Consider the following 25,832-nt stretch of genomic DNA (forward strand, 5'->3'; position numbering starts at 1 on the left):
AGATGTTGTACAGAACAGATCAGCATAATAAATTAACAGTAATCCGCATGACACAATGAGACAGAGAGAGAGAGAGAGAGAGAGAGAGAGAGACACAGAGAGAGAGATGCAGGTAATAACAGTAGCTTACAACAACATTATTGAAAGTAATAATATTACAGTTCTGGCTACTGTGGTACAATATCCCTTTAATGTATGTAGCTGTATCCATATCCTAGGTGGAGGCTACTTAACACCAGTGTTAAATAAAGGTCTCAACCCGTTAAGGCACAAGAGGCTACATTCAGAAGCATCACCTGTGAAGCGATAGCTGCAACGAATGTGACACCTCCCCACAACAAGCAAACACAGCTGTCTGAGACCATGTCCACACTAATGCCAAGGAATCTAAATCATTTACACGTAAAGAAGACTTTCATAAACTTCTTTGTCCAAAGTGAAATACAACAATGAAAGGGAAATGGCTGACACACTTCTTATCAAGACTCTTGTTTCCTCTCTACAGGGGCGTAAATATAGATAGTACATGCAGTGTGGTCACACTGGGGCCCATGGGGTGGAGGGACCCTTGCCAATGATTCAGATTGCCACCTTGGAACTACACCTATGTTAATAAAAATACTCACATTAAATCAAAAATGGAGCCAATTGCAGTAAAATGCAAACCCACCTCCGTCATAATTTCCTTTTCTTTTCTTTTTTGGGTAAAACAGTCAGTAGCAATCTACAGTATAACAAAAAAGTAAATGCTTATTCCAGTAAAACTAGAAATACTCTGAATAAACTATATATACCTATTTAAAAAACTATTTAATTAAGTGACATTTCTTCTGATTTTTTTTTGTCATATACATGTATGCAATGATGATTGTTGGGTAACATTTATGTTGATGTTGCCTAATAATTTATTTGATCATGTGACAAGACAATACCATGAGGTGGCAAAATCTGTCAAGACTGACAAGCTGACCAAATATGTAAGTCCAGAGAGCAGTCATGTCTTTTAAACATAAAATTGGCAGTAAGAAAGGACAAGAGAGAAACAAACAGGAGGAAAAAGTAGTAAAGCTCTGTAAATAAGTTTCCTTTTGCTTTTGTATAAATAGTTGCCAGTGCTGTGTGTGTGTCTTACAACTAGTAACTAGCAAACACTGGGGCCTGTTGTAACTACCTTACGCCACTGGCTCTCTTGCCTTCTTCTTGTCATTACCACACCCTTTAAGGATTGATTTGATTCATTTAATTTTTTTGTTTTTTTGGGCTATATAAATAAAAATTGACCTAACTTATTTTGTGTTTCAATATAGCCAAACACAGCTTTCATTCAGCCTACAGATTTTTCCAACCCAGTCACCAGGATAAACATTAGCATTGTACATTTCTGCATGTCACAGATATGTTGCATTTGTACGGGTCATATGTGACGGATATGTTGATACCTAAATTTCTTTATGTTGTGACAACATTGTGGTAACATGCAGTTAGGTTTAGACACAAAAAACAATTGTTTAGGGTTAGAAAAACATGTTTTGGCTTTAAAAGACCCCTTTGGTTGCTACAAACAAGGCTGTAAATGTCTCAAAATGTTGTTGTTGGTCTCAGTCACTGGTCTCGCCTAGGTGTCACACCATCCACCTTCCCTCTGATGAGAAACTCAGCTCATATACATGTAATCTGAACTGCGTCACTTTAGAAACATTGATATCGTATGTATAAAAAGTACAAATGTAACATATCTGTGTGGACTTGACTATTTACAGACAACTGGACATGAATAAAATAGTGGAATAAAATAGTGATTTGATTGTGGCTCTTAAATGCTACCTGTTAAATGGGGTGAGTTCCAATTCCTGCACACCTGTACTGAAAACTGTCAATAAAATGATCATTTTACACATACAAAATTATCTGACAGCATAATTAAGCAATATCACACTCGAGCTCGTGATGTTGTACGGTGATATCGTCACGGCTGTGATTCAGTCGTAGGCACGAGGCCGCAGGCAACATCACGAGCTCGAGTGTGATATTGCTTTTATACAACAGTTCAACAGTTGAATAAGCAAGGCTGATAAAGAAATGTTGAAAAATGAGGACAAAATAGATAATTTAAGCATTTTATTTGTCTTCCGCCAACAAAAATAGTTCCCTCAGGACTCCGCTGTCACCGTTGCTATGTAACACAGACATGGTGCGCCAGGCACTTACTCTTTATACACATTTATCTGCACGTTTCCATTAATTGTGCAGCCGGTGAAATAAGTCTCTGGTGACTGCATGGTGGACTGTCGCTTCACAGGCACAGCCGACTCTGCCTTCTGATCTGACAGTATGTTGCTTTTCTCCAAGTCATTGAGCTCCGCTGATGAAACACTGACAAACCTGTATGTGTGCTCAGATGGATTCAGCTTCTCCTCTCCCTCATCTTCCTCTGAATGGTCACATTCATAGTTCAATTCGAAACTTATTTTAGGAAATAAATCTATATTTTTGGCTGTTTGACAGTGGATGAATTAATTAGCCTACAATGCAACTGATTGTTGATTGTAATCAGCTGTGAGGCGGTGTGATACATACACAGTGAAATAACCGTGATGTTGTACTCCAATATCGTCACGGTTTTACTGTCTCTCGACCAATCAGATTGCAGGGCCAGAACTAACTGTTGTATAAACATGAATACAGAACCATGAGAATGCCTGAATTATTCTATTATTATTTTATTATTTTTTGAAAAGCTAATTTTTACCCCCAACACACACCACCGGTATGTTAACATGAATCTACTCTGAAGAACGTTTTTGCAAAGCTCAGTTTTGGGGTATTAAAAACTTTGTTTGGTCGAACAGAGAGGAAAGCTGCTCTTTCAAATGAAATGGGCTCAGTGTGGACTTGGACGAACATCCTCCTCAAGATCAGTCAGCATGTCAACTTCTTTGTTGGAGGCTTTAGTTTCAACTTGGCGAACCTGTTGAAAATCTGGTTTTGGTCACAGATACATACAATCTCTACACTAATCATTTTTTTTCATCTGTAGACCCAACCCGAGAGACTGCGGAGATTTCTTATTAGTTTGGATCCTCTTGCCTGAGGGGCCAGAAAGCGATGAAATATTTGACCAAACGCAGAAACCCAATAAGGGGCCATCGATTAGGAGGGCTGAGCACCATATTGGACACACAGGTGGCTACAAAGAAATTAAAAAGCTGCAACAAATAAATGGAAGAAATCAAAACTGGGGCACCTTAAATCTCTTTGTCTCTCCGCCACAAGTTGAGTGTCTGTTTGTTTGTTTACGTTTTGGATCCTCAGGGTGAAGCGCGTGTTGACTGCCTGAAGAGGAAGTCACTACTGCAATCCTGTGTGGATTTATTGTTGACTGTTGTATTAGACTGTATTAGTTTAATCTTGGTGTACCTAATAAACTGGCAAATGAGTGTATATACTGGGTGTTTCTTTTGGTTTGATTTTAACTTTTGTACCTTTTCATTTCGTTTTATTTGTTCCGCTCACGTCCATACGCAGCAATCAAAGAATTCTAATACACGTTCCAAGACCGAAAAGGAACTCTCTCAAAACACAAATAATCATAAGAAATAGATGGTCTGTCAGTTACAGTTAATAACCAGTACCTACAGTTACTTCAGAAAGAAAGATGAATAAATAAATAAACAAAAGAATCGGAAGCCATACACAATGTCCCTTTTAACAAGGGAACAGCTTCTACACGACAACTCCATTCAGTCCAGTATATACAGTCCAATTATTTCTGTACACATTTTCCTCAATTGAAAAATCTTAACACAGCCTTTAAATCATTCTGTAAAGAATTGCCACAGTTTAACTGCCACCACGGAAATACACGTTTTTTTGTCGTCTTCTGAAAACAACTTAAATGTTCTGGTAACACTCTGCATTTTACTCTACACATAACTAGCAGTGTACATAACTCAACTAAGTCTTCAAGTTTCAATATTCCTGACTTGATAAACAGTCTGTTGGTGTGTTCTCTTCGATCTACATTGGTTGTACTGTATTTTAATTGGTCCAGTGTCTGTGTGGGTTGCACTAGAAATGATTTGCAATATCACTTTAGTTGTTCACCCACGAAAGAGAGACGACTAATGTTAGCTACCCATTACCAATGACTCACCAAGTATTGAAATAGCATGACCGAAAAATGCCACCTAGTGGGAATTAATGTTGATGTTAACAATAGGCTTTCCGAATCAACAGTTCGAACAAGGGTTGAGTAAAGGAATCGCTAACACTATTTCCAGCATTGTGTAAACATGTTTAAAGGAAGTGAAAAATATGTCTTGTATTAATGTTGTAAAGCTGTAGAGCGGCACATACTGTTGGCCTACTGTGCAAAATGTCAAGGTCTTGCCCCGTTTTGGCCGATGGAAAACGATCCTATAGATGTCAGTGCAGTTTGACATGTGTTTGGATTATGATTTTGATATGCTGCACATATTTCTTGTTCAACAAATGTTTGTTTTATGGACATGTATATAATTATTTCATGATACCAACGTCTCCCCCCCATCCAAATGGATCAATGATCCAACCCCGTGGCCGGCTATTGCTTATCTGGACATCTATATTCAATCAAAGGTATCGTTAAGCTTCGGGTTGTCTGTAAATAAGCAACATGTTAACAGCCAATTGTTTATGATCCAGGCTGAGCTGAGATTTAGTTGGAGACAAAATCTGATGCTGCTATATTGTGTAACTGTACAGCAGCAGCCTTCTTCTCAAGCTAGCTATCCATCAGTAGTAACTGTCACCAGCATCATTTAACAACACTGACAGTGAATGTTCATGTATTAAGCGCCTCAAGTCTCAGGGTGAAAGCCTCGGATAACACTCTACAGCTTTTCTGTATTTTCCCTGTTTCTCTCCTTATGTGACAGCCTTTGCTATGACCTGATGCTGGTCTGGTCTTTACCAGCTATGACACCGGCTATGACAGTCAGTAGTGCGCCACTTGAGTTAACAGCACACCTCCTAGAACATCAGTCAACTGCTGCAATGGGAAACGTCCAGCCAGAGGTTTGAAGCTTAAACACTGCTTCCACAAATACGTCCTAAAATGTTTTATTCTCTTTTGAAAAACTGGAAAATAAATATGCACAATGGCTGCTCCATAATTGTCACTTATATTTACACTTAAGTTCGACTTTAAAAAAAGTTACTAGACATTGATGTTGACCACATTATCCATAAAATGTGTGCAGAAACAAATTGGAGACGAGCAGAGGCAGCTTCGGAGCTACCTCTTGCAAAGTGGTGAAGCTTTCTCAATATCGTCTATATTTAACTTTGACAAGAGGGAATGAGCATGTTTGTGTTGTAAATACTAAGTGTGCAGGGGCTATAATATGAATTGGCTGCAACTGGATACATGTGACTAGGGGGCAAATGGATCTAATGGTAGTCTTAATGCTGGCCTTGAATAATGAGGCCTTTGTCTAATAAAACTGGAAAGCCTCCAAATACCTATAGGGACCTCGGCTAGTTAGAGCAATAACAGTCTATCAAAAGAGAAAGCAAAGTGATTACTTAGAGGGTAATAAATACAAGGTCCATGCTGGGGAGGGACTGGGGGCTAGAGTGGGAGAGCGAAAGAGAGAAAGACAGATACAGGGACAAAGAGAGAAGACAGAAAATGAGAACGGAAAGGCTTAATGGATAAACTAAACTCTGAATCTGTTCTTTTTTACAAAGTGCTGCAGCTGAAATCTGGTCTAATGTAAGATATACTGTATGTCCAACCAGCATCTTTATGCATAAAAGTAAGCTATGGAGAAAAAAAAAACTCAGGTGGTTAACTGTGAATACATTTGCAGGTACCAAATCATTCAGGCTGAAGTCCTACTTCACCTTGTAAATCTTTTAAGAACTACAACATCAAGACAGCCTCCATAGAGATAAAAATGAAAAGTGAAAAAATTAAAATGCATTTTGAGCGCGAGGACCTTGATTATTGTGCAGGTGACAAGTAAGAAAATAATAAAGAATCAGAATTAAAACTTCTTAACAGGCAGTTTCTTTTCTCTCCAGGATACTTTGAAAACTACTTCACACTGCGCTTTGTAATTACTCGGCAAAATAGTTTAAAATTCAGTTGAAATATTCTACAAGAAAGGACCACCAAACAAAGAACACAATCAAAGCCACTGTGTGCATTTCTATGGCAGCCAAGGGCAAACACTACACTTGAGCAGGAACATGGAGTTCTGAGGAAATAATGTCCCTTGACAATGACAAAATAGTTCAAGCTTGAATGTCAAGACTGTTGTGATTTTTGAAGAACAGTTTGAAAACCAATCAGTTACACTTTTGATTGCTTAAACAGACAAAGCAAATGGGTAACCCTGGTGCTCTCGCAAATTTGCACGGGAACAGGCACACACACTGACAAAAAAATAAAAATAAAAAAATCGCTGTCTATCCCATTCCCAGCATGTCTCAAATGGTGGAGTAGTGCTGACCTGAAGGAACGGCTTTAGGGCCAGAGAACTGGACACAATAACACCGCCATCAATTACAGCCCTGAGAGGGGAAAGAGAGAGTCCAATCAGAGAATTAGAGAGATGTGGGGCAGACAGGTGGATCGACAGCCTGGAGGCAGAGGGAGAGGGTGGAAAAGGGGATGACAGAGAGGACAGAAGAGAGACAGAATGCTGGTCACCGTTCTAACTAAGTGACGGGACGAGGATAATAAAGAGTCAGTCACACAGAGCGAGCGGTGGCCTCAGAGGGGGGAGCGAGGGAGGGAATCGGAGCGGAGGGTGACAGAAGTGAGAGATGGACTTCATCAGGACGGCTGCCTGATAGTCAGGGTTCAGACTGTTGCTCTGTTTCTGGCCCTCTGTCTTCAGGGCAGGAAACTGTGTGTGTATTCATGTGTGTGTGCACTGGCTCAATCTTCAATGACTGGTGAGCGATTCATTGCCTCCCACCAGAGTGACCAATGCCTTTTCACTCCAGGCCTTGATCCATTTCAGCTAATGTATTACTGGAGGAGCATCGCTGTCCGCTGTCTGCTGACTGGGCTGGACTGACCTAAACACAGCTTTGCCGAGCTTCACTGGACTGCACTGGGCTTTCCGGAGAGTTACCAAAAAGGCCAGCACAGCCTTCATCAAAGCAGATCCAAAGGCGTTTCTTCACCGTGTTCGGATTACACATTTGAATTATAACCATGAACTTAAAATGGCCGTGCTTTCCTGCTTTTTACATAAAGTTTAGTTTGGGTCGGACACTTGATGAAATTCATCCAAACCCGTGTGCCTCAAAGAAGACAGGCAAAGAGAATCTGCAGATCTGAAGGCCTTGAGAAGGGAAATATTATCAGGTATTACCTGAACCAAGCCGAATTACAGTACACTAAAAGCCTGATACATTTCTGTTATTTCAACCCTGTCTCCTAGAAATTATGGTAATATGTAACTTGTTCGCCATAGCAAATATGTTTCGAAGGAAACATATAATGCCGCCCTGGTTTACACTTTCTATTAACGTAATGAGGATATAGGAGCCAAATATGTTACTGGGAGGTTTGTTTCTAACTGTGTAATTCACTGTGTGGGCATTGGGGGGCGCTGTACTGTCACCTGGTGAGTTCAGGTATTTTAGGATTTGACCTCACTATGGTCATCAGGTGTTTGGCCCGGAAGGGCAAATGGTTTTTGGAAGTGCCGTTAAGTACTATCTAATTTGCAGTACAATATTCATTTGTACTGACTGCAGCATTATTAAACTTTTTTATGTTTATTTTTTGGCTCTTGTTTAGGGTTAGTGAAAGATCATGGTCTTTGCTCAGTACAAAAAAAGTCTGCAGTGACCAGACGTTACACTTCTGTTGTAAGAATATTTGCTCTGTCTTCCATTCACTTCAATAAAGACCCATAGAACTGATTTATTCAAACATTTTTCTGCGTGCCATCAATGGTGTAGTGGAGGGTATACACAGATATATGGGCTATACCCACTTTTTTCTGGCCGTTAACAGTATACCCACCTATCAGCCAAAAAATAGGGCTGTCCCCCGGAGATTCGAATCATCAGGCAGTGACCATTCAGTCAAATGCGACTGCTCGAAGTTGAGCAGTCTTTTTTTTTTCTTTCTTTCTAGTCAGTGTGCTGTGCACTGTACTGCTGGGAGCGTTTTGGTCCTCGGATTTAGCTGCAAAGCGAGCGCTCTTGATTTTCACAATACTCTTTGGTACAGTCAGCTGCGGACAAGATGCAGCAGCACGTAGAAACTACCACAAGGCTCCGAAATAACTTTATCTTCTGCTTAGAAGTGGTGAATTTCAGCTCACGGCAGCTTAATGCGATAGTCTCTGGTTTTTGTTTGATATCAAGTGTTAGAAAAAATGTTGTTGCACTTCTCTGATACGTTGTTAGCGGAGTTAGCTTGTTTAAAACTTTAAAACTTTATGTGAAAAAAAAAAAGAAAAAAAGAATCGTCAAATATTCGTATTAAACAGCCAAATCTGATTCAACTGACTTCATTCTGAGTAGCGTACAGCCCAACAAAACAACACTGGAATATATGAGAGTATTCCCGCTTTCTCCTCAGTAACCTGCCCACCCACCTAGTACTACACCCACCTCATCAACTACTAATACACCACCTAGTATCATCACCCTGTTAAGTGCAGTTACATAACCACGATTCATCTTCATAGACTGCTAACAGTTTGCAAATTGCTCTGCCCAAGTCCCCCAACCATAACGACCACACAAGTCATTTGTTCCTACCCTCTAATACGACCCACAGGTGTGCTTTGCTAAAATGTCCCCCTACTGGTGTCATACCTCAACAACAAAATATGTTGGGGGGCAAACATTTTCCTGGTTTGCCTCTCCAGACAGTGCACACAGTGGTCTCCTGGTTGGAAGTTCTGTTTGTTGACCCAACCACCCACTCCAGCCTCCTCGCTACACAGACTGTGTTGCTCTTTACGCTATGTCACCTGACGTTCTCCTTTGCTACCGTCATCATTTACAGCCACCAGTCACCGCCTAACAATAACCTAACGTAAAAATGGGTCGTAATAATAAGCTGCTGGTACAAACAACCTGTGGTCTTATTTTGTTGGAGGACTGTCTTATTTATTACCATATTGGAACTGTGACATCACATCCTGTTTTAGAAGTGCGTGTGGGGCAGTTTGGTTGAATGCAAGGCTAATGTGACTGTGACTGTAGCTCGTTAGTCAAATATGGAGTCAATAGCATGTACACAACTTTTTGCTAAAGCCTCGTCAAACTTGATAGATGTATAAATGACAGTCATGTGACATCACAGCTTTCAGTGGTGGCTAATGGTGGCGATGATGATTCAAAGTGTGTGAAGCACAACTTACTGCTAACTTGAAAGTAAGCTGTTAAGTATTTGTTATACCGGTAACAGTGAATGACTCATTTTTTTTATTTTATGGTTTCTCAGGAAATATTCCATCTTCATCTGTTGGCCCTCTAAATATGTAAATGCCATAACGGCTGTTTAAAACATTATTTTTGATCATCAATTTGGGGCTCAGCACACACACTTACAGCAGGGGTCATAAAAAAAGATGATTCTCTTCCTGTGGCTCAGTTTGCAAGGAGGAGAGAGGAGATAGAGAGACTTTCAGAGCAAGAGACAGAGGAGGAAGATGGGAGGGAGGATGAGGGGGCGTTGGTCTGTCCTTCCTTGGGGACCAGACTGCCCCTCCTGGCTGCCCATTAAAAACAGAATTCCTCCACAAACTGTTTGTGTTTTCAGTCTAACTCCTCCAGGGTGCTGCTTGCCACAGCACAAGACAGTCACACCAGACTTGTCCTCTCCTCTCCGTCTCTCTTTTTCCTGTCATGGCTAACATTCCCTTCCTTGTTCTACTTGAGACATGTCTACTATCAACATGTGGCATATGTCCTTGACAAGTCAAGAGGATCCTTCACCATAGGAGTTTTGCAGCAGCATCAACCATGCACCCCCTTTTCTTCCTCGTCCTGCCTCCCCTCTTTCACTCTCCCTCTCTTAATATTGAGTTGCCGGGGTAAAAGGGGGCCAGAGGAATCTAATAACTGTGACAGTGGGGCTTTTTTGGCATTGTTCCTGAAGCTGTGCAGACACACACAGGGCTGTCTGCTGGCTCTAATGAAAGGTTAAATGAATAGGACAAAGTGACAGGAGGTACAATAAAGAAACAAGAAGGAGGAGAGAATGTGTGTGCAAGCATGTGTCCATGTCTCTGTGTGTGAGTGTCTCGAGGCCAGCCTCCTTAGCTCAGGGAACAACAAGGACAGCCCCTCCACAACGCCACAATATTCAAAACAGATTGGTCTGCGACATGGTGTGTGTGTTAGTGCACTTTTACATGTATCTGTATCATGTACGTGTGTGCATCTGACTCCCACCAGGACACAGATGCTGAAGAGGAATTCCAGCATGGGGTTCTTTGATAAATGTTAAGGTCACTGGCAGAGGGTAGGGGTGGAGGCTGGATGGGGAGGGGAGGGCGGGAGAGCGGGTGTAGTGGGGGGAGGCGGCAGAGGGAGTGACGAGGGGGGACGCATGTCTCGTCTTGTGCCTCTCTCTGCCTGTGCCTTGGTGGAATGCGGAGTCACATGAAAGAGGCCCTCTTTCTCTCTCCCTCTCTCTGAGACTCGTCTCTTGTGTCTGTCTCAAAAGCGCCACTGTCCCCCTCCTGACACACTACCTGTCAGCAGATTTCCCCTCAGCTCCAAAAACACACACAGGGAGAACACACAGACACAATCATACGCACACATACAGATGTGCCCTTCACACACAGTTAATGAGTGTTAAGTTTCCCTCAAACAGGAAAAGTGAACTAAGGCCCAAACAAACACACTGAATCCTACCATCCTTGGGCTGCTTAATTACTATGATTATCACTTTAAATAGCAACTTTGTCACCAACAATCACAGGGTAGGACTTTCAACCTGTCATCCAGGGTTGTGGCAATGTAATGCATGGCACGGTACGGTTCAGTAGAGGCAGTATAATCAATTAAAACTGCATATCTCTTGGAGATTGTGACATGGACTGAAACGCTGGTAGGTGATGTAAATGTCATGGTCACGTTTAATATAGGACATCAAACTGTAGGAGGAGGTTTCTGTGGGACTCCATCAAATCAGTTCTCTAGTGTTAATCCATGTGTTCCTACCAAACCATGATGTCAAGACCCATTGGAAGCAATGTGAGTGTAGATGCTCACAGTCCTGAGTGGTTGGTAGCAGGTGTGTCATGGCCATGGGTAGCTACATAGCTTCTACTGTATGAAAAGGCTGAGATCCTGGAGTTTTCGTGAGTTAAGTAAGTGAAGTTTGCTGATTTTTCTGATCTGACAACCCTAAGACTGCATCATTTGTCAGTTGCTTCAAAAACTTTTACAAATCACAGCTGGGAAAAAACAAATGTTTTGTGTAGTTAGGGTTAAGGAAAGTGTATGATTTGATTTAAAATCAGTACTTAGCTAAGGTTAGAAAAACATTGGGGTTTGGGTTAAAATTAATTCCTCATTAAAGGTGGAATCTGCAATTCTAGACAAAGACTGTTGACATTTGAACTCAAAACCGAAACAAATACATCCCTCCCATCAGTGCTTCTTCTGAAGCTCTGTACCTCCGATTTTATTTATAGCCCTATTTCTTTCGGTATGGTACCTTTGTAACCAACAGTAACCCTTCAGGCATGGTACCTAGACCCACCGCAAACAGTACTCTACTTTCATGTGGGCGAGGTAAAGTGCAACACACACCGCCGCCGTACACCGCACATCAAAACGCCCGCCTCCATTATATTCTATGAACCAACCCACACTGGCACCGGCCGCCGCGCCGCGCCGCGCCGCGCCGCTCTGCTTCAGCCCACTGCTCTATTTCCAGCGCGGCCGGCGCTCATGGCGGCGCTGCGAGAAAAGCCTTTTATGTACGTCTCGTCTCGTAGGATCAACTCCGGTTGTTTCAAATTTTTAATAAGACGACTTTGATAAGAAACTCACCCGTGAAATTCAAGTTGTTGTTGCCTCAAAGTTTTTCCTCTTCTTCTTCTGTTACTAGCAGTTGGCAACCGTTGGCAACTCGTGTAGGTACAGCCACCTAGAGGGTTGGGGTGGGAAATACATGTTGACGGTGCCGTTGCGCGCCGCTGCCAGTGTGTGTTGCGGGGCGGCCCTTGACGGCCACAGCGCCGCGCCGGCGGCGGTGTGTGTTGCACTTAATTGTCACTCACTGCTCCATCCAGCACTCACTGTATTTCCTCCTTTATCAGTCCGCACCTCATTTATCATCCACAGAATGGGGCTGCACGCCAACATTTTCATAACACAATAGAAAAGGCTGGAATGAGAGTCTCTCTTGGTGGGATATTTAAAAATGGCAGGTTTGTGCATTTAGTCCATCTAAGGCAAGCTCAGGGGTTTAGTGTTGCTGGAGCCTCAAAACCAGCCACAACTCAGCCCTGAGCAGAGTGACCGTCCACTACAGTATAGACCAATCAACGGACTGCAGTGTTCACAGCTCCACCTTTTAGTACCAGATCTGTGTGCTAGGTACCCCAACAGAGGGGTGAATGGGGATGGTACAGAACGGTTCCATTGGTACCATCCACAACTTTTCACAGTGGAAACGAAAAAAGATATACCGAACTGAACTGTGTTGTACCGTACTGCTTGGTGGAAACGGGGCTTATGTGTCCTTACTATCATGGTGTAGAAGAAGGTGTGTAGCTGGCATAGTGTTGTGTGACTGTGGCCTGAGCTACCTTGTTTGTCTCCCATTGACAGATCCAGGGCTGTTTAGGAACACAGAATTTCGTTTTTTCAGCGCAAACACAGAATGGACAGCTAGCAGACATTGAGAAGATATTTGCTGTATTTGACGAAAAGTGCATTGGATTTGAATCACAGACTCCATCCTTAGAGGAATACTTTCCCGACAAAATGACCATTTGTTAATGTCTTAGTCATGCTGTTACCTTGAATTTGTGAAGAGAACTCTGTTTTTCACGCACGCCTCCTTAGAAAACCGTGAACATATCATTTCATTTAAGTGTTACACTCAGTACTTTTCAAACACATTTAACTAATAAAATAACCTTTGTGTTGGAATCTGGCTTTGGAGAGAGCATAGATAAGTTTCAATTTCAGTTGAGTTTTAAATAGTAAGATTTTAGTGAAAATACATGTGTTTGGGAAGTTTGGAGGATACAACTGGATGAATTAGACTTGTATTATACTGCACGAGTTGTGTGAGAGTTTGTAAATGGATGTTTTGATGTAGTTTTGCTGTCATTAAACACGGTCCCCAATCAATCAATAAATCAGTATGTTTGTCTTTTTCTGTAGAGGCATGCAAGCAAAACATCTTCTTCATGATATAAAAGTAACACAGCATGACTAACTGATATACACATGGTCATTTTGTGGAGTGAGTGTGTGAAGTATTCCTTTATGACCTTAGCCGTCATGAAAAAGATCAGTGTGCGATCATGGTCTTGCTTAAAAGTGATGACAGTTGGAAGAGAGCTAAGGGCTGTCTCCCATGGCAATGTACCACCTTTTGTTGACTTCTTCCCTAGGCAGCACAATAAAAACTTCAGCAAACTAACTTTTCTCACAACAAGCAACATGATGACTGCCATGGTCATAATTCCAATGGCTGCTGGAGAGCTTTGTCACTTGAACACCAACAGAAGGAAAGTCTCACTGTTATGTGCACACGTTCCACTGGGCACGTGAAAATATGAAAATGTTGACAACGTAATTGAACGAATACACAATGCACTGACATCCTTCACTGATCTCTTAAAAGTAATACCCACAGTCACTTCATACAAGGATAAGGAGACCAAACTGCATTAAGCCTGGGTAATGGAAGCTAGATTATGCACTCATCCCACAAGGTTACAAATGTGCCTAGGACATTATCAGTATATTCAGATAAAAATCATTGTCGGATAAAACTTGATGAAAGTGAAGTCTTGAAAAACCAAGGTGACTACTGCTCCCTCTTGATCCAGCATAGATGGGATTTATACATTAGTTACGACACACACCAGCATGAATGCACAAATTAACGTTAGGAGCTACACAGACTTACATTGTGTCTATACAGGAGGGGGAGCGTGAGCAGCATGTTAGCAAAGAGGCAGCAGCAGTTTCAGTCCTCTCTGTGATTACATAGAATATGTTCTGCCCACAAACTCTATGAAACAATGAATGTAGTTACCATGACGTCATCTATTGATTTGTGAACTCCTGTTTTGAAGCCTTAAGTTTGCATTTCGGCCATCTCCATCTTGAGTTTCTGCAGCCACAAGTGACCATATTTGGACAAGAGGTTGGATCTGACTCATAAACTGTGATGATGCCTCTCAGACAGCCTGTTACTCAAAGCAGCACACCCTTTAATATGTGTAACTTTGAGCTTTTATAAAACTTAAACAGGTGAGTTAAATAAAACTTCACCCCCGTACAGCTGTCTCGAATGTTGAAATTAGCTACAGAGACCAAAACCGTTTTTTGGACCAAGCTGTAAACATGTTTATTTCTGCTGTAAAGTTGGCCACTTTAACATGGGGGTCTATGGGGATCAACTGGCTTCTGGAGCCAGCCTCAAGTGGCCATTAGAGGAACTGCAGTTTTTGGCGCAACCATTTTGGCTTCATTTTTTAGCCCTAAAGGTTGCTGCTTGGTTCAGACAGTAGTGAGTGGCAGTCACCTGCATTTTGGCAGCGTTCAGACCTCCACTCAAAATCCCAAAATGAACAAAAAAAAAAAGACTTGAAGCATAAAAATGCGCTTTAAGTCCATATAAGATGGACAAATGAAAATTGTAGCTTAAACGCTTCCTGTATAGAAATGCAGTAAGTTGGGAAGTAACATAAAGAACATAGAGCTTCTACGTTGAATCAAAATATGATTTATTAACTGTAGTTATAGTTTTGTCACAAAAATCCAAAAGCCTATCTTCAATTACCTTTTGTATTTGATAAGGCACAACGATATGAATAGAACTTTAAAATATATCAGAGAAAGGATGTTAATTATTCTAGGAACACTATTAAGTATCAAACCGAAACAACCCCAGTAGCTGAGCACTTGAATACATCTCTACTGATTTTCCTTTTTACTAAGCTCCTGTCTTTCTAACTGTAGCCTTGTGTAGTGCGGAGAAGGGCTGCTACTAACAATTATTTCCTTTGTCAATTAATCTGCCAGTTATTTTCTTGATGAATTGTTTTGTCTATAAAACGTCAGAAAATAGTGAAGCATGCCCTGTGTGATCTCCCAGGGGCCAAGGTGTATCTTCAAATGTTTTCTTCAACCAATAATCCAAAAATCTTAAACTATTCAGTTTATTATCACGTATGACAATCAAAAGCATCAAATTCTAACATTTAAGAAGCATGAAACCAGCAAATGTACTAGTTCTTTGCTTAAAAAATGACTAAAACCATTTTTCAATCATCAAAATAATTGCCACTTAATTTTCTGTTGATTGACTAATTGATTTATCGACTAACCATTGCAGCTGTAGTCTGGAGAAGGGATTAGTTAAATTGATACACCTATATACCTAAACGTTAAAGATGTAATCAACGTTACCAAAAACAAAGTTGTATTATGTTTCACAAGGTTTGGATTTATTACACGCCGATTATATATCTGGAAGACTTTACTGTTCACTCTCTATTATGTGACAACAAAATGTGAAAAGCAGTAAAAACATCTAACCTTCAGTACATACCTGAAATTTCCTAATTCCACTGCTTACATTTTGCAGAGTGGCTCAAATCTCCTTTAGGTCATGTGTGGACTTTGTGCTTGTTCCATCCAATCCACACATTGGAAACAGGTTTGTCTTTGTTAAAGTTGAATGGGACAAATGCCATCAACTAAGTACATAATGCCATAAAATGTTGATATTATTTAACTGAGCCTTGTAGTGCTCAAGTGTGACACAGTTATGAAATCACAGGAGTGTCGCCACACTTTCTTACTTAACCCTGACAGTTTTTTCTACCAAAGAGAGTGTAGCCGGCACCCAAAACTTGGGTACTGGAGCATATTGAAGCATTTTATCCCAAGATAGTTTGAAGCCTCTGAAACTATACTGAAATGACTGATGGCTGACTAAAAGGTAGAAAATCAACCTAAAAATGTCCTGTATGCTTCAGGAAACTGCATGCAGGAATGTTAAGTATATGCAATTTGTTTGTGATAAAATGAAGGTAACGCACTGTAACCTTTGTTCTATGAGCACACGTAGAGTCCACTAATGGGTTCTATAAGCCTCCCAAATTACTCTACTGAAGTAGCATAATGAAATTTTCATGTAATGCTTTTGCCATTCAGGACAGACTCACCAATGCTTCCTGGTATTGCCTGTTTAAATGGCTGTGATCAGTATTCACAAAGTCAGCAGCTCCAGGAGACACAAGGTAACAGGGTTTAAGGTTCTACCTGTGCACAATGACCTTAGTCACAATGTGTAACATGCTTATTTCTGTTGTTCACTCAGGAGTTGCTCTGTAATGGACTCCATGACTAAAACACAGGTTCTTTACTCTTTGCTGTGACACCAACAGGGAACAAAGTAAGACCTGACTGGCCTTACTAACTACCAAAAGCAGGCCAAAAACAAAACCCCACCCATGGCCGCTTTTCAGAGGCAACCACAGGAGGTTCCAGTGGTCACCACACCACCTATGACGTTTGCAGATATAAAGGATTGGGAGGGTAAAGGAGCACAAAGCGTGTATGGTTCTCGGCACCTGGACAAAAGTAGGGCCCGTGTCCAGTTTGAGATGAATGTCTTACGTCTTAGCCTGTCTGATCCTCTACCTGATAAAACTGAAGAATACGAAGCAACCCAAAGGCTCACATTCTCTTCATTCTCGGAACCCATCGGCTGTATTCGGCGTCTGACTTCCGGCAGATGGCGAATACAGCCTCTGGGGGCAGACCCCCGATTTTTTGGCATTCCGGTTTGATTTGGGTGGAGGAGGCGAATTTCTGTTTCCGACTTCCGTTTATATATAAGTAAATATGCTGAAACATTGCGATGGATTCAGAGTTTGCAGTGACGCCAGTTATCTTCCGCCTCATTAGTTCACCGCACGGAGCGTTTAACCTGGCAACAACTGCAGCCAGCTCTAGCGTGATTGATCAATATCACGCGGACTACAAACAGCCTAGCACTGGAAACCAGGGCTCTTCCGCTCTTCTTCCGGAGGCAAGATCTCCAGGGTTTGCCTACACACTCTACATTCACTGAATGTAGAGTCTGTATATAGAGACTACATTCTCCTAGACCTCATCAGTGCAAAAACTGAGTACAGAGGTGGAGTCAGATTCAAAAATGGCTTCCAAGTAGGAGTGAACAAAAAGAAAAGGTGTAAACAAGACTGCCGCACATATATTGACAGTGCAGCATAGGAGGGCGTCAATGCATACATAGTCTGAGTGGAGTGTTCCTTCAAGACTCAAGACTCCTGCAGCATAACCAGGCAAGCCTGATCAAAGTCATTAGCATGCCATCACATAGCCGATCAAATCTCTGAGGTGCAAAACCTGCAGCCACCAAACCTGCACAAATAAGACAAAAAGAAAGCATGGAATTTTCTAAGCTCCTGCAGAGAATGAAATGCACCCTCACTGTGCTACCTAGCAAATAGCATCTTGGTGCTCCTGTGCATTTGCACATTTGATGCAACACTATCCCCTTTTTATCCAATTGAATCTAATTTCAAAAGAACTCCAGTTCACAATCATTAGTGTGAACAGCTGCACACAGTAACAGTGAAAATTAGCATCTTCAGAGAGTTGGTCGTAACAGACGCACATTATAAGGGTGTCTCCCACCCAGACTTTCCAGTGATCATGTAATGCCTCTGCACCTCATCAGTCAGGACCTGTAGCTTGCGGTTTTCAGTTTACTTTTTTCTCTTTGCCGTTGTTCTATCTACTGTGTGCTAGGCACAAAGAGAACATTTGTACTTTGCCTCATGGATAACTGCAATCAAACAAAAAAAGGGACATCTTATACTACTTATGGACGCATTTGTGCTGTAATGTCACAGTAATGTCTTTTGTGAATTGGACGTTGAGAAAAGGCAGATAGCCATTATAAGGGATGTGCACCTCATGGGGCTATCAACAGCCGCAGTCCATTTTTTCTGTTTCATCAGTGGCCTTCCGCACACCCTGTTGCTGAACATCTCGGTGGACCTTCAACACCTCCAGCCTGAACCCCTTAAATATAAACGACTCAGGATGAATTACAGAGCTGGACGGGTCTGGTGCATGTCATCTGTTGTCTAACAACAACTGGGATCAGTCAGAGGTTCCAATTGAAAGAACAAGAAAATGCCTGCCTTCTTTCCAATGCCAGTGTTGAAAGAAAGGTGGACAGAGGTGCAAACAAGTGCAGAAGTGGTGGAAGAACAACCGGGAGCAGCCCATGGTCCTACAAGCAGCCTGGAATGTCCAACTCCAGGCAATGATGCCTGCTTGGGGACTGGGTGATGCATACCAGGTAGATGTTGTAGGCCCAACATTATTTACCTGGTATGTGTCACCTACTGCCATGTTAAGACCAGGGCAAGAAGGGGAGCATTGCATCAGGAAACACAGCCATACTTCACAGTACAGTTGCTTGAGAGAAGGTGGAAACCGTGCTAGCGTACAACAGCCACATCTGGAACCAGTGCTGAGGTTAGAGGGTTTTTGGGCTTATCTTTATTGGCCAAGCCAGTACAGGCAAATTTAAGGAATGGATAAGCCCATAGAACCTGTTGAACAGGTATTAAAATCTCTTGTCAAACAGTATGGAGTAACACTATGTGGTACCATACCATTAAAGGAGCAGAGTGCAGGATTCAAAGAATTTAGCGGCTTCTAGCAGTGAGGTCTGTAGACTGCAACCAGCTGAAACTTTTCTCATATACCAGGCATGAACTCCTGGTTAGGATTCCTTCAGTGTTTGTTGTTCAGGAGGTTTTTACTAGGAGCCAAATTATCCACAAAGGTCTCTTCCTCCCCAAAACCAACAGACCTGCTGATTTAAACCCATGAAACCACTGAATACAGCAGTTTAACGTTACAAATCAGTGATTCGCCGACTCTGCCCAGGTGGTTACATACAGGCTGCTAGCTAAGCACTTGCTAATGTGTGCTCACCTTTTTCTCCAATAACTTAAGATCCAGACATTCAGCAGGTTTTTACTGGGAGCCGATTTATAATTAGAGGACTCGTCCTCTCCAAAACAAAGGGTCCAGTGATATAAACAAGTAAAAACACTGAGTAAAGCAGTTTCATGTTAGAAAATCAGTGTTTCTCCAACATTGCTGAGGGCTGCTATGTTGGCCGACATGCGAAAACATGAACGGCCTTTCTAGAGCCAGTGCTTGGTTTGTCTAGTCTGGGCTACTGTAGAAACATGGCGGACTCCATAAACAGCTCATTATTAAATAACGAAAACGCGATGATTCTCATTTTTAGGTGATTATATACTAAAGAAAACATACTTATTATAATGCAGTATATTCCATTTCTGCCAATGTACCCCCCGTAAATCCTACACACTGGACCTTTAAAGAGTACTTTGAAAAAAGCCTGAAGAAGAAAATGTCTGGAATGAAGTGTGAAGTTTACTTGGTCCTTTCTTTGGACGCTACGCAAACAAGTTTTAAATGAGAGAAATCGGGATTGAGAAGCCGAGGAATCATTTCAAAGGCTACTCAGGTAAAAATAACATTGTCAGGCACAGTTACTAGCAAAGAACCAGACACTCAGGGCAATAATTCCAAAGTCAACATGCTACGTCTCAGTCCTCAGGAATTTTTCATGAGCCACCACTTATCTTGTCATATCAGATTTCTTCCACCAGCTTTTTTGGAGGGAAGAGAAAAGACACCTTTAGGGCAAATTATTCTCTTTTAATCAAATCACTCTGTATGGCCTGAGGAGATCTTTCCATGCCTTTTGAGTCACTGAGGCATGGACCACTAATGTACACACCCACCAAAAAAAAAGGCAGACAAACAAACATCCGCACATACAGTATGTATTGAGACAGCAGCAGTTTGGTGTCTTTTTATCTGAAAGCAAGAAATGAGACTCAACAGGAAAATAAAAAATACAAGAAGAAAGCAAGGAACAAAGTGGTGTCTGGAGTTTCCATCACAAGTGAAATCCCAGATTTTCTCACTCACTGTTCATGGAACAAAATCGAACAACTTTATTCTGGAGTGCAGTCAGTGCAGGAGGGAGCTATAAAATATAAATTATACCACATAACCCTATACCTCCCAGCTGAGCCATTTGGTTACAACTATACTCCTGTTCGTTACACAAGTCCAGCGTCTCTGGTATTTCTATAGCGTCGACATGAATTATATTCTAGCCCCGCTGAAGAACGTATGGATTACAAGTGAAATGTAATTTCCCTACCGATCGGACGGTTGCCACCCAGTGACACTGAAGTGTTTATTTTACACAGTTGCCAGTAATTAGTTCTGGACAGAATCAATTAAGGCCACCCCAAATTACAGCTGAAAATGTTGAGAATCATGAGCGTGTCTAGGAGGACAGAAAAAAGCAGCAGAGAGTGTATTTCTAAAGGCTGAGTTGTGCAAAATGTGTTCTATCATTTCTCACTTTAAACAAATAAAGACTGAGGGAGTGTGTGGCTTCTGCACACACTGGGTGTGTTCATGTAAGACCAATGTTTTCCTGATTCCTTCCTTAAGGAATATGATAGTGTTTGGATTAGCATGTGAAATGAAGCCTGTACCAAAAAAAAAAGAGAAAAGACAAAAAATTTAACACATGTAAGTACAAGTATCAGCTTACAGTTTAAACACAGCTTGTAGCACTGAGCCTGATTTTAATCTCATTAACTTGCCATTTCCAAGTGTGATCTATATTCACACTACAGAGACAATACTATCATTCAACAGATTCTAAACTGTTAGATACTAATCTGATAGGACAAGACTAAACACATCTTAAACGCTCGTGTCATAACAGACCTATTCATCACCTATACTGCTATTTATTTCTATTTTTTTAAACGTAAGAATCACAGGAACACAGATCGAATTTCATAATGTTTGCGGGTGAAACCGGAGAGTTTGAAGATGTGTGAAGATTTGGTTTCTCACTTTGTGTGCTGAGGTACAAAAAATATAATTATGTCTACTATATGTATATTGTTTTAAATCAAGTATGTCTCACGCTGTGCTCTTTATTAAATTAGGACTCCTGCCATCCAATTTGTTATAACATTTCACAGTGTCTCTGTTTAGTCGCTAAAGCCCGCAGCTTCGGTTACAGTGTCTTGTTCAAAGATTTTCATCTCGAGCCACCACTAGGTATATGACCCCACTCCCCCTTTCAAAATATTACCTTTTCTGTCACTGCCAAGACACACTATCAGTCACTCGAGAGATTATTGGGGCTGAGGACAGATGGAGAGGAGCAGAGCCATATCGCTGCAGCAATGACCCGCTCCTGGATAAATAAAAACACTGAAAGAATTTTGCTTTGATGTTTGTTGAGGTTGAATATCCGTACCTGTTAGCACGAGTGAAAGTGCATATTTCCCTTCATCTAAAATAAATTTTGTTTGTTTTTTCTCCCTGCTCTGCACTTACACACTTTCACTCGGGGTTAAGTTGTTCACATTAGAGCGCGGCCTCGTCATGAGAAAAACTGCGCAGAAAATGGGTTTGAACATGAAGGTCAAGCAGTGATAATCTCCCTAAATTAATCACATAAAATATGGAAGTACGCAAGTACACAAATGAAAAGAACCAAGAGCAGGAAATATATAAACGCACCAAATGGGTTATCAAAAGATCCTTTATGCACTTAGCACCCATTCTCTTCAAATAAAGACGCAGGGAGGGAGAAAGAAAGAAAAGCAGGGGAAATGGAGAGGATGGAGTAGAGGGAGAAGAGGAGCAAAGAGTTCTCGATGTGAGCAGTAATCAGAGGAAGCCAGCAGGGGGGACAGGGAGGGTTGGTGGGGTCAGAGCGGAGCACCACTAAGCAGCCTTTCTCTTCATTAGCAGCCTCTCTAAGGGGGGCGTCACAGGCCTACCTGTCCAGCAGATTATTGAACCGACTAACCAGTGGCTCCCACCCCGCGCACACACACACACACTCACACACTCCCCCCTCTCTGATTCCCACAGACCCAGAGGAATCACGACCTAGCTGCAGCCTCGCTGACAACTTTAACTTTTTCTTTAACCTCACGTAGCAGCTCTATAGGCTGAATCTACTCAGTGCATAACGAGGACATTTACCTCGACGTCCTCTCCATTACTCCATGTGCAGTTTTGTTGTCCAACCTTTTATTCTGTTGTATTTTTTTTTATGTATTTTCCTGCAACGACACACCAGCACTTATTCGCTGCCAATAACTCTGAGAATGTAATAAGTGTATAATTATCTGACACACGAGAGAGAGAAAAACAGAGACGCACACATAAAAAGGGAACAGCGGCGTTTTTTTTTTTTTGCTCGTGTGACTTAAAGGAAATTTGAATTGCAGAAAGCAGCATGGAGATAAAGGTAATGAAATGACACTCCAGGAATGTAAATTGGTATTCTTCAGAGTAGTAGCAGCACCAGCTCAGGCTCATGAAACATCCCTGACACACACTCAGACCAGGCCAAAACACTGTGCTAGACATTAATCTCACACACATCCCACTGATGAAAGTGTGAAGGTACTTTTGTGGGGCTTTTAAGTGGGGCCATTCATCTCAATCTCTCTCTCACTGTTTCTCTTTTTCCACCTCCCTCCCTCCGTCTTCCCTGTCTCCTGAAGCATTCAGATATGTCCATGCTGAAATGTCTTACACTGACATGAAATGCCTCTGTGTACTCCTGCTTGTGTTTCACTGTCACAGGTTGGCCAAGAGCTCACTGAGTTTTCCTTCAGAGGTACCGTAGCATAGGGACGTATAAAACAAGCACTGTAGCGAGCGTGTTTAGCACAAAAAATCTGTCAGATTACAGTGTTGCTCAGCTCCAATAAACAGCATCATAAAAAGCAACAACTGTTATGACCTTAAGCTTTTGTTTGCTCTGACATCTAACAGGCAAAGTTGCCTTTTTTGGTATAAGACACACTCTGATAAAGACTTCCACAAACAGACCAAATATCAGCTGAAACAAGAGAGTGAATATTTCAAGAAATCAATAAAAACGTTGCAGAAAAATAAAATGCACTACAAGAAGGAATGCTGCAGAAAGGTGAAGCCGGATTTTCAACAGAGGGATTTTAGGCCTGAGAAATAACTCGAAAAATGTTGCTGTCAGCTATGAAATGAAGTCCGCTCACTTTCACTTAACTAAACACACATAGCACATTTTTATCTCCCCCGTTTGTGTGTGTTTGCTATCTGAGGACACTGCACGAAATTGCACTTGTGTGCGTTTGTAAATATGAAGGCCCAAATCTACAGGTAGCACAACGTGGCTTACGTCATAAATATCATATAAACAATTTAACAATTCTCCACACTTTATCTGAAAGTAACGACTGCCCCTGTGATGTCACGTTAAAGTTTTTAATTCGTCTATGAGGAGCAAAGAATACCTTCAAGGCGTGACGAAAAATACATCAGTATTTTGTAAACTTACTTCGGATGCCCCAGATTTTAAGTCTCATTTCTGACTGTGGACTTAATGTGCTCACAAATGCTGCAATGATTATTGTTTAAATTAAAAGCAAAGGAGGGAGAGAAAGGAAAGAAAAAGATCCCAACAAGTTGAAGAATTATTTTCTTTTAAATGCAGACATATTAACAAATCCAGCGAGTCATAAGAATCAGAAACAAGTGTGGGAAATAAAGTACACATAGTTAACTTTGTATCTGCTCTGAGTTCAGATGGCAGACCAGCATCTAATGTGTGGAGTATATATAAAAAAAGTTTCATAATTTATTCTTGTGGTGTGTTTTATCTGTATAAGTTAAGTAGCCACGAGCAGAAAAATCATATTTACCATTGCTGCATGTTGTATCTGACAGACCCCGGGGCTCCTGGCACTTTTCAAACTTGGCGTCCTCAAAAAAGTCTGATTTCGCCCTCAAGTGGGGAACTTTCTCCTCTTCAATGCTGCACGCCGTCTGAGGTGATTCACGATCGGTGTTCCTTTCACAAACGTATCATCGCCGTTTATGACAGTTTTTTTAGGCACAACACGGGTAAAACAGTCTCTCTTTTTATCCCGACAGTCACCGCTTCACTGAGAAAAACGCGCGTCAAGACGTTTGGAAACGCGTCGGTCTCACGGAGAGGAACGCACGACCACGACACTCTGTCCCCTCTTCTTTTCCCCAAAGCGTAAAGTGTAGAGTAAAGGAGACAGTGGGGATCGCTGACAACCAGAAGCTGCGTTGTAACTGCTTGTCCTACCTTGAGAAAAACGCTAAAAAAAAAACCGCCTTCCTACACTCCCCCGATGATTTCCTTCTGCAGAGTCAGCGCAGTGCGCCGAGAGGAGCTGCGGACGGTCCGGGCTGGAGAGAAGGTGGCTGCTGTGTTCTGCTGGGTGAATTCAGACCAGTGTTTTACATGCCGTGTGTGACTGTAACCCGAGTGACTGTGGGTCCACAGAGTTGAGCTGATTTACGAGGTTGTGTCAGGAGGAAGAGTCCCATCTTTGTGCGACAAAAATGTGCCCAAAAACACTCAGCCCCAAGATAAGAAATCGGCAAAGAGACGCGCATTTACAGCTCGTGGAAACACTTGAAAAGCAGCAAGGATTCTGTGATATTTCCCTCTGTGTGTGTGTTTAGATCAGATGTATTGTAATCTGTATTTTGGACAATATCACCTGCAAGAAAATCATCAAATGCAGGAAATAAATAATATGAAATAAATACAAATGTGTGTTTTTTTAATTTCCTGCCGTCTGTATAAACTTTTGGGATGTACAAGCTGCATTTCATTAAAGCAAACTTTCAGTTTTTTCACGCTCTCTGCTCTCGCGGGTAAAGCACACGCACGCCTCTTGCGCGCGCGCGCGTCCACACGCACACGTGTTTTTGGCAGTTGGAAATAGTTTATGGTTTGTGTGTGCACTGCAGGGATGTGACACTGATTTCCTAAGTTGTGTCCCTCACATGCCTCAGAAGTGGGTGCGCTCATTAAAGTTTCACTTGTTTTTATGAGGATTTGCTCAACATTTGACTGAGACATCTCAAGAGTGAAGAGTTGAAGGAGTGAGGGGTGTGTGTGTGTGTGGGTGTGTGTGTGTGTGTGTGTGTGTGTGTGTGTGTGTGTTTGAGGAGAGAGTGGAGCAGAAAGAGAGACATACAGTGCTCCTCAGAGTGACTGCCTGCCTCAGCTTGACTCCTCCACTGGGGTGTGAGAGGCAGCAGAATCCCAGGGCAGTCATTTCTATCAAGTCAAGCGTCTGGAAGCCCCACTTGCATGTTTGGTCAAGGGGTAAATAATAGATCAGGGATTAGGCTTGTGTAGAATTCATTCCAGGGTAACAAGCTACTGAGGTCCCAGGATATGCATATTCATTCGTTGGCCAAGGCCGTGGGAGAGCGAGGACCATATGCCTGTTTGTCAGAGGGCTTACATTGCTAATTAAATGAGATATTACATACTTATGTGAGCAACAAAACAAAAAGCCTTTAAAGGATTGTCCAGAAAAAAAAACAGGCGTTTGATTCTGTTTGTGTCGACCTCAAATGCTTTGATGCTGCTTTAATTTGATGTGGGAAGTGTTTTTTTTTTTTTCCTCAGCAGTGTTGATTACATA

At 41.8% G+C, this 25,832-nt stretch overlaps 1 protein-coding gene across 1 annotated transcript in view; it reads right to left on the bottom strand.

Annotated features, from left to right (window-relative positions):
• bnc2 (basonuclin 2) overlaps nt 1–24,862 on the bottom strand; it is a 189,788-nt gene extending 164,926 nt beyond the window's left edge. Inside the window, exon 1 of the mRNA XM_050043854.1 lies at nt 24,060–24,862. Coding sequence (XP_049899811.1) covers nt 24,060–24,062 — 3 coding nt within the window. The 5' untranslated portion in view covers nt 24,063–24,862. The remainder of the gene's footprint in view (nt 1–24,059) is intronic.
• Nucleotides 24,863–25,832: the final 970 nt, after the last annotated feature.

Source organism: Epinephelus moara, chromosome 5 (assembly GCF_006386435.1).
Source record: "Epinephelus moara isolate mb chromosome 5, YSFRI_EMoa_1.0, whole genome shotgun sequence".
Lineage (NCBI taxonomy): Eukaryota > Metazoa > Chordata > Actinopteri > Perciformes > Serranidae > Epinephelus > Epinephelus moara.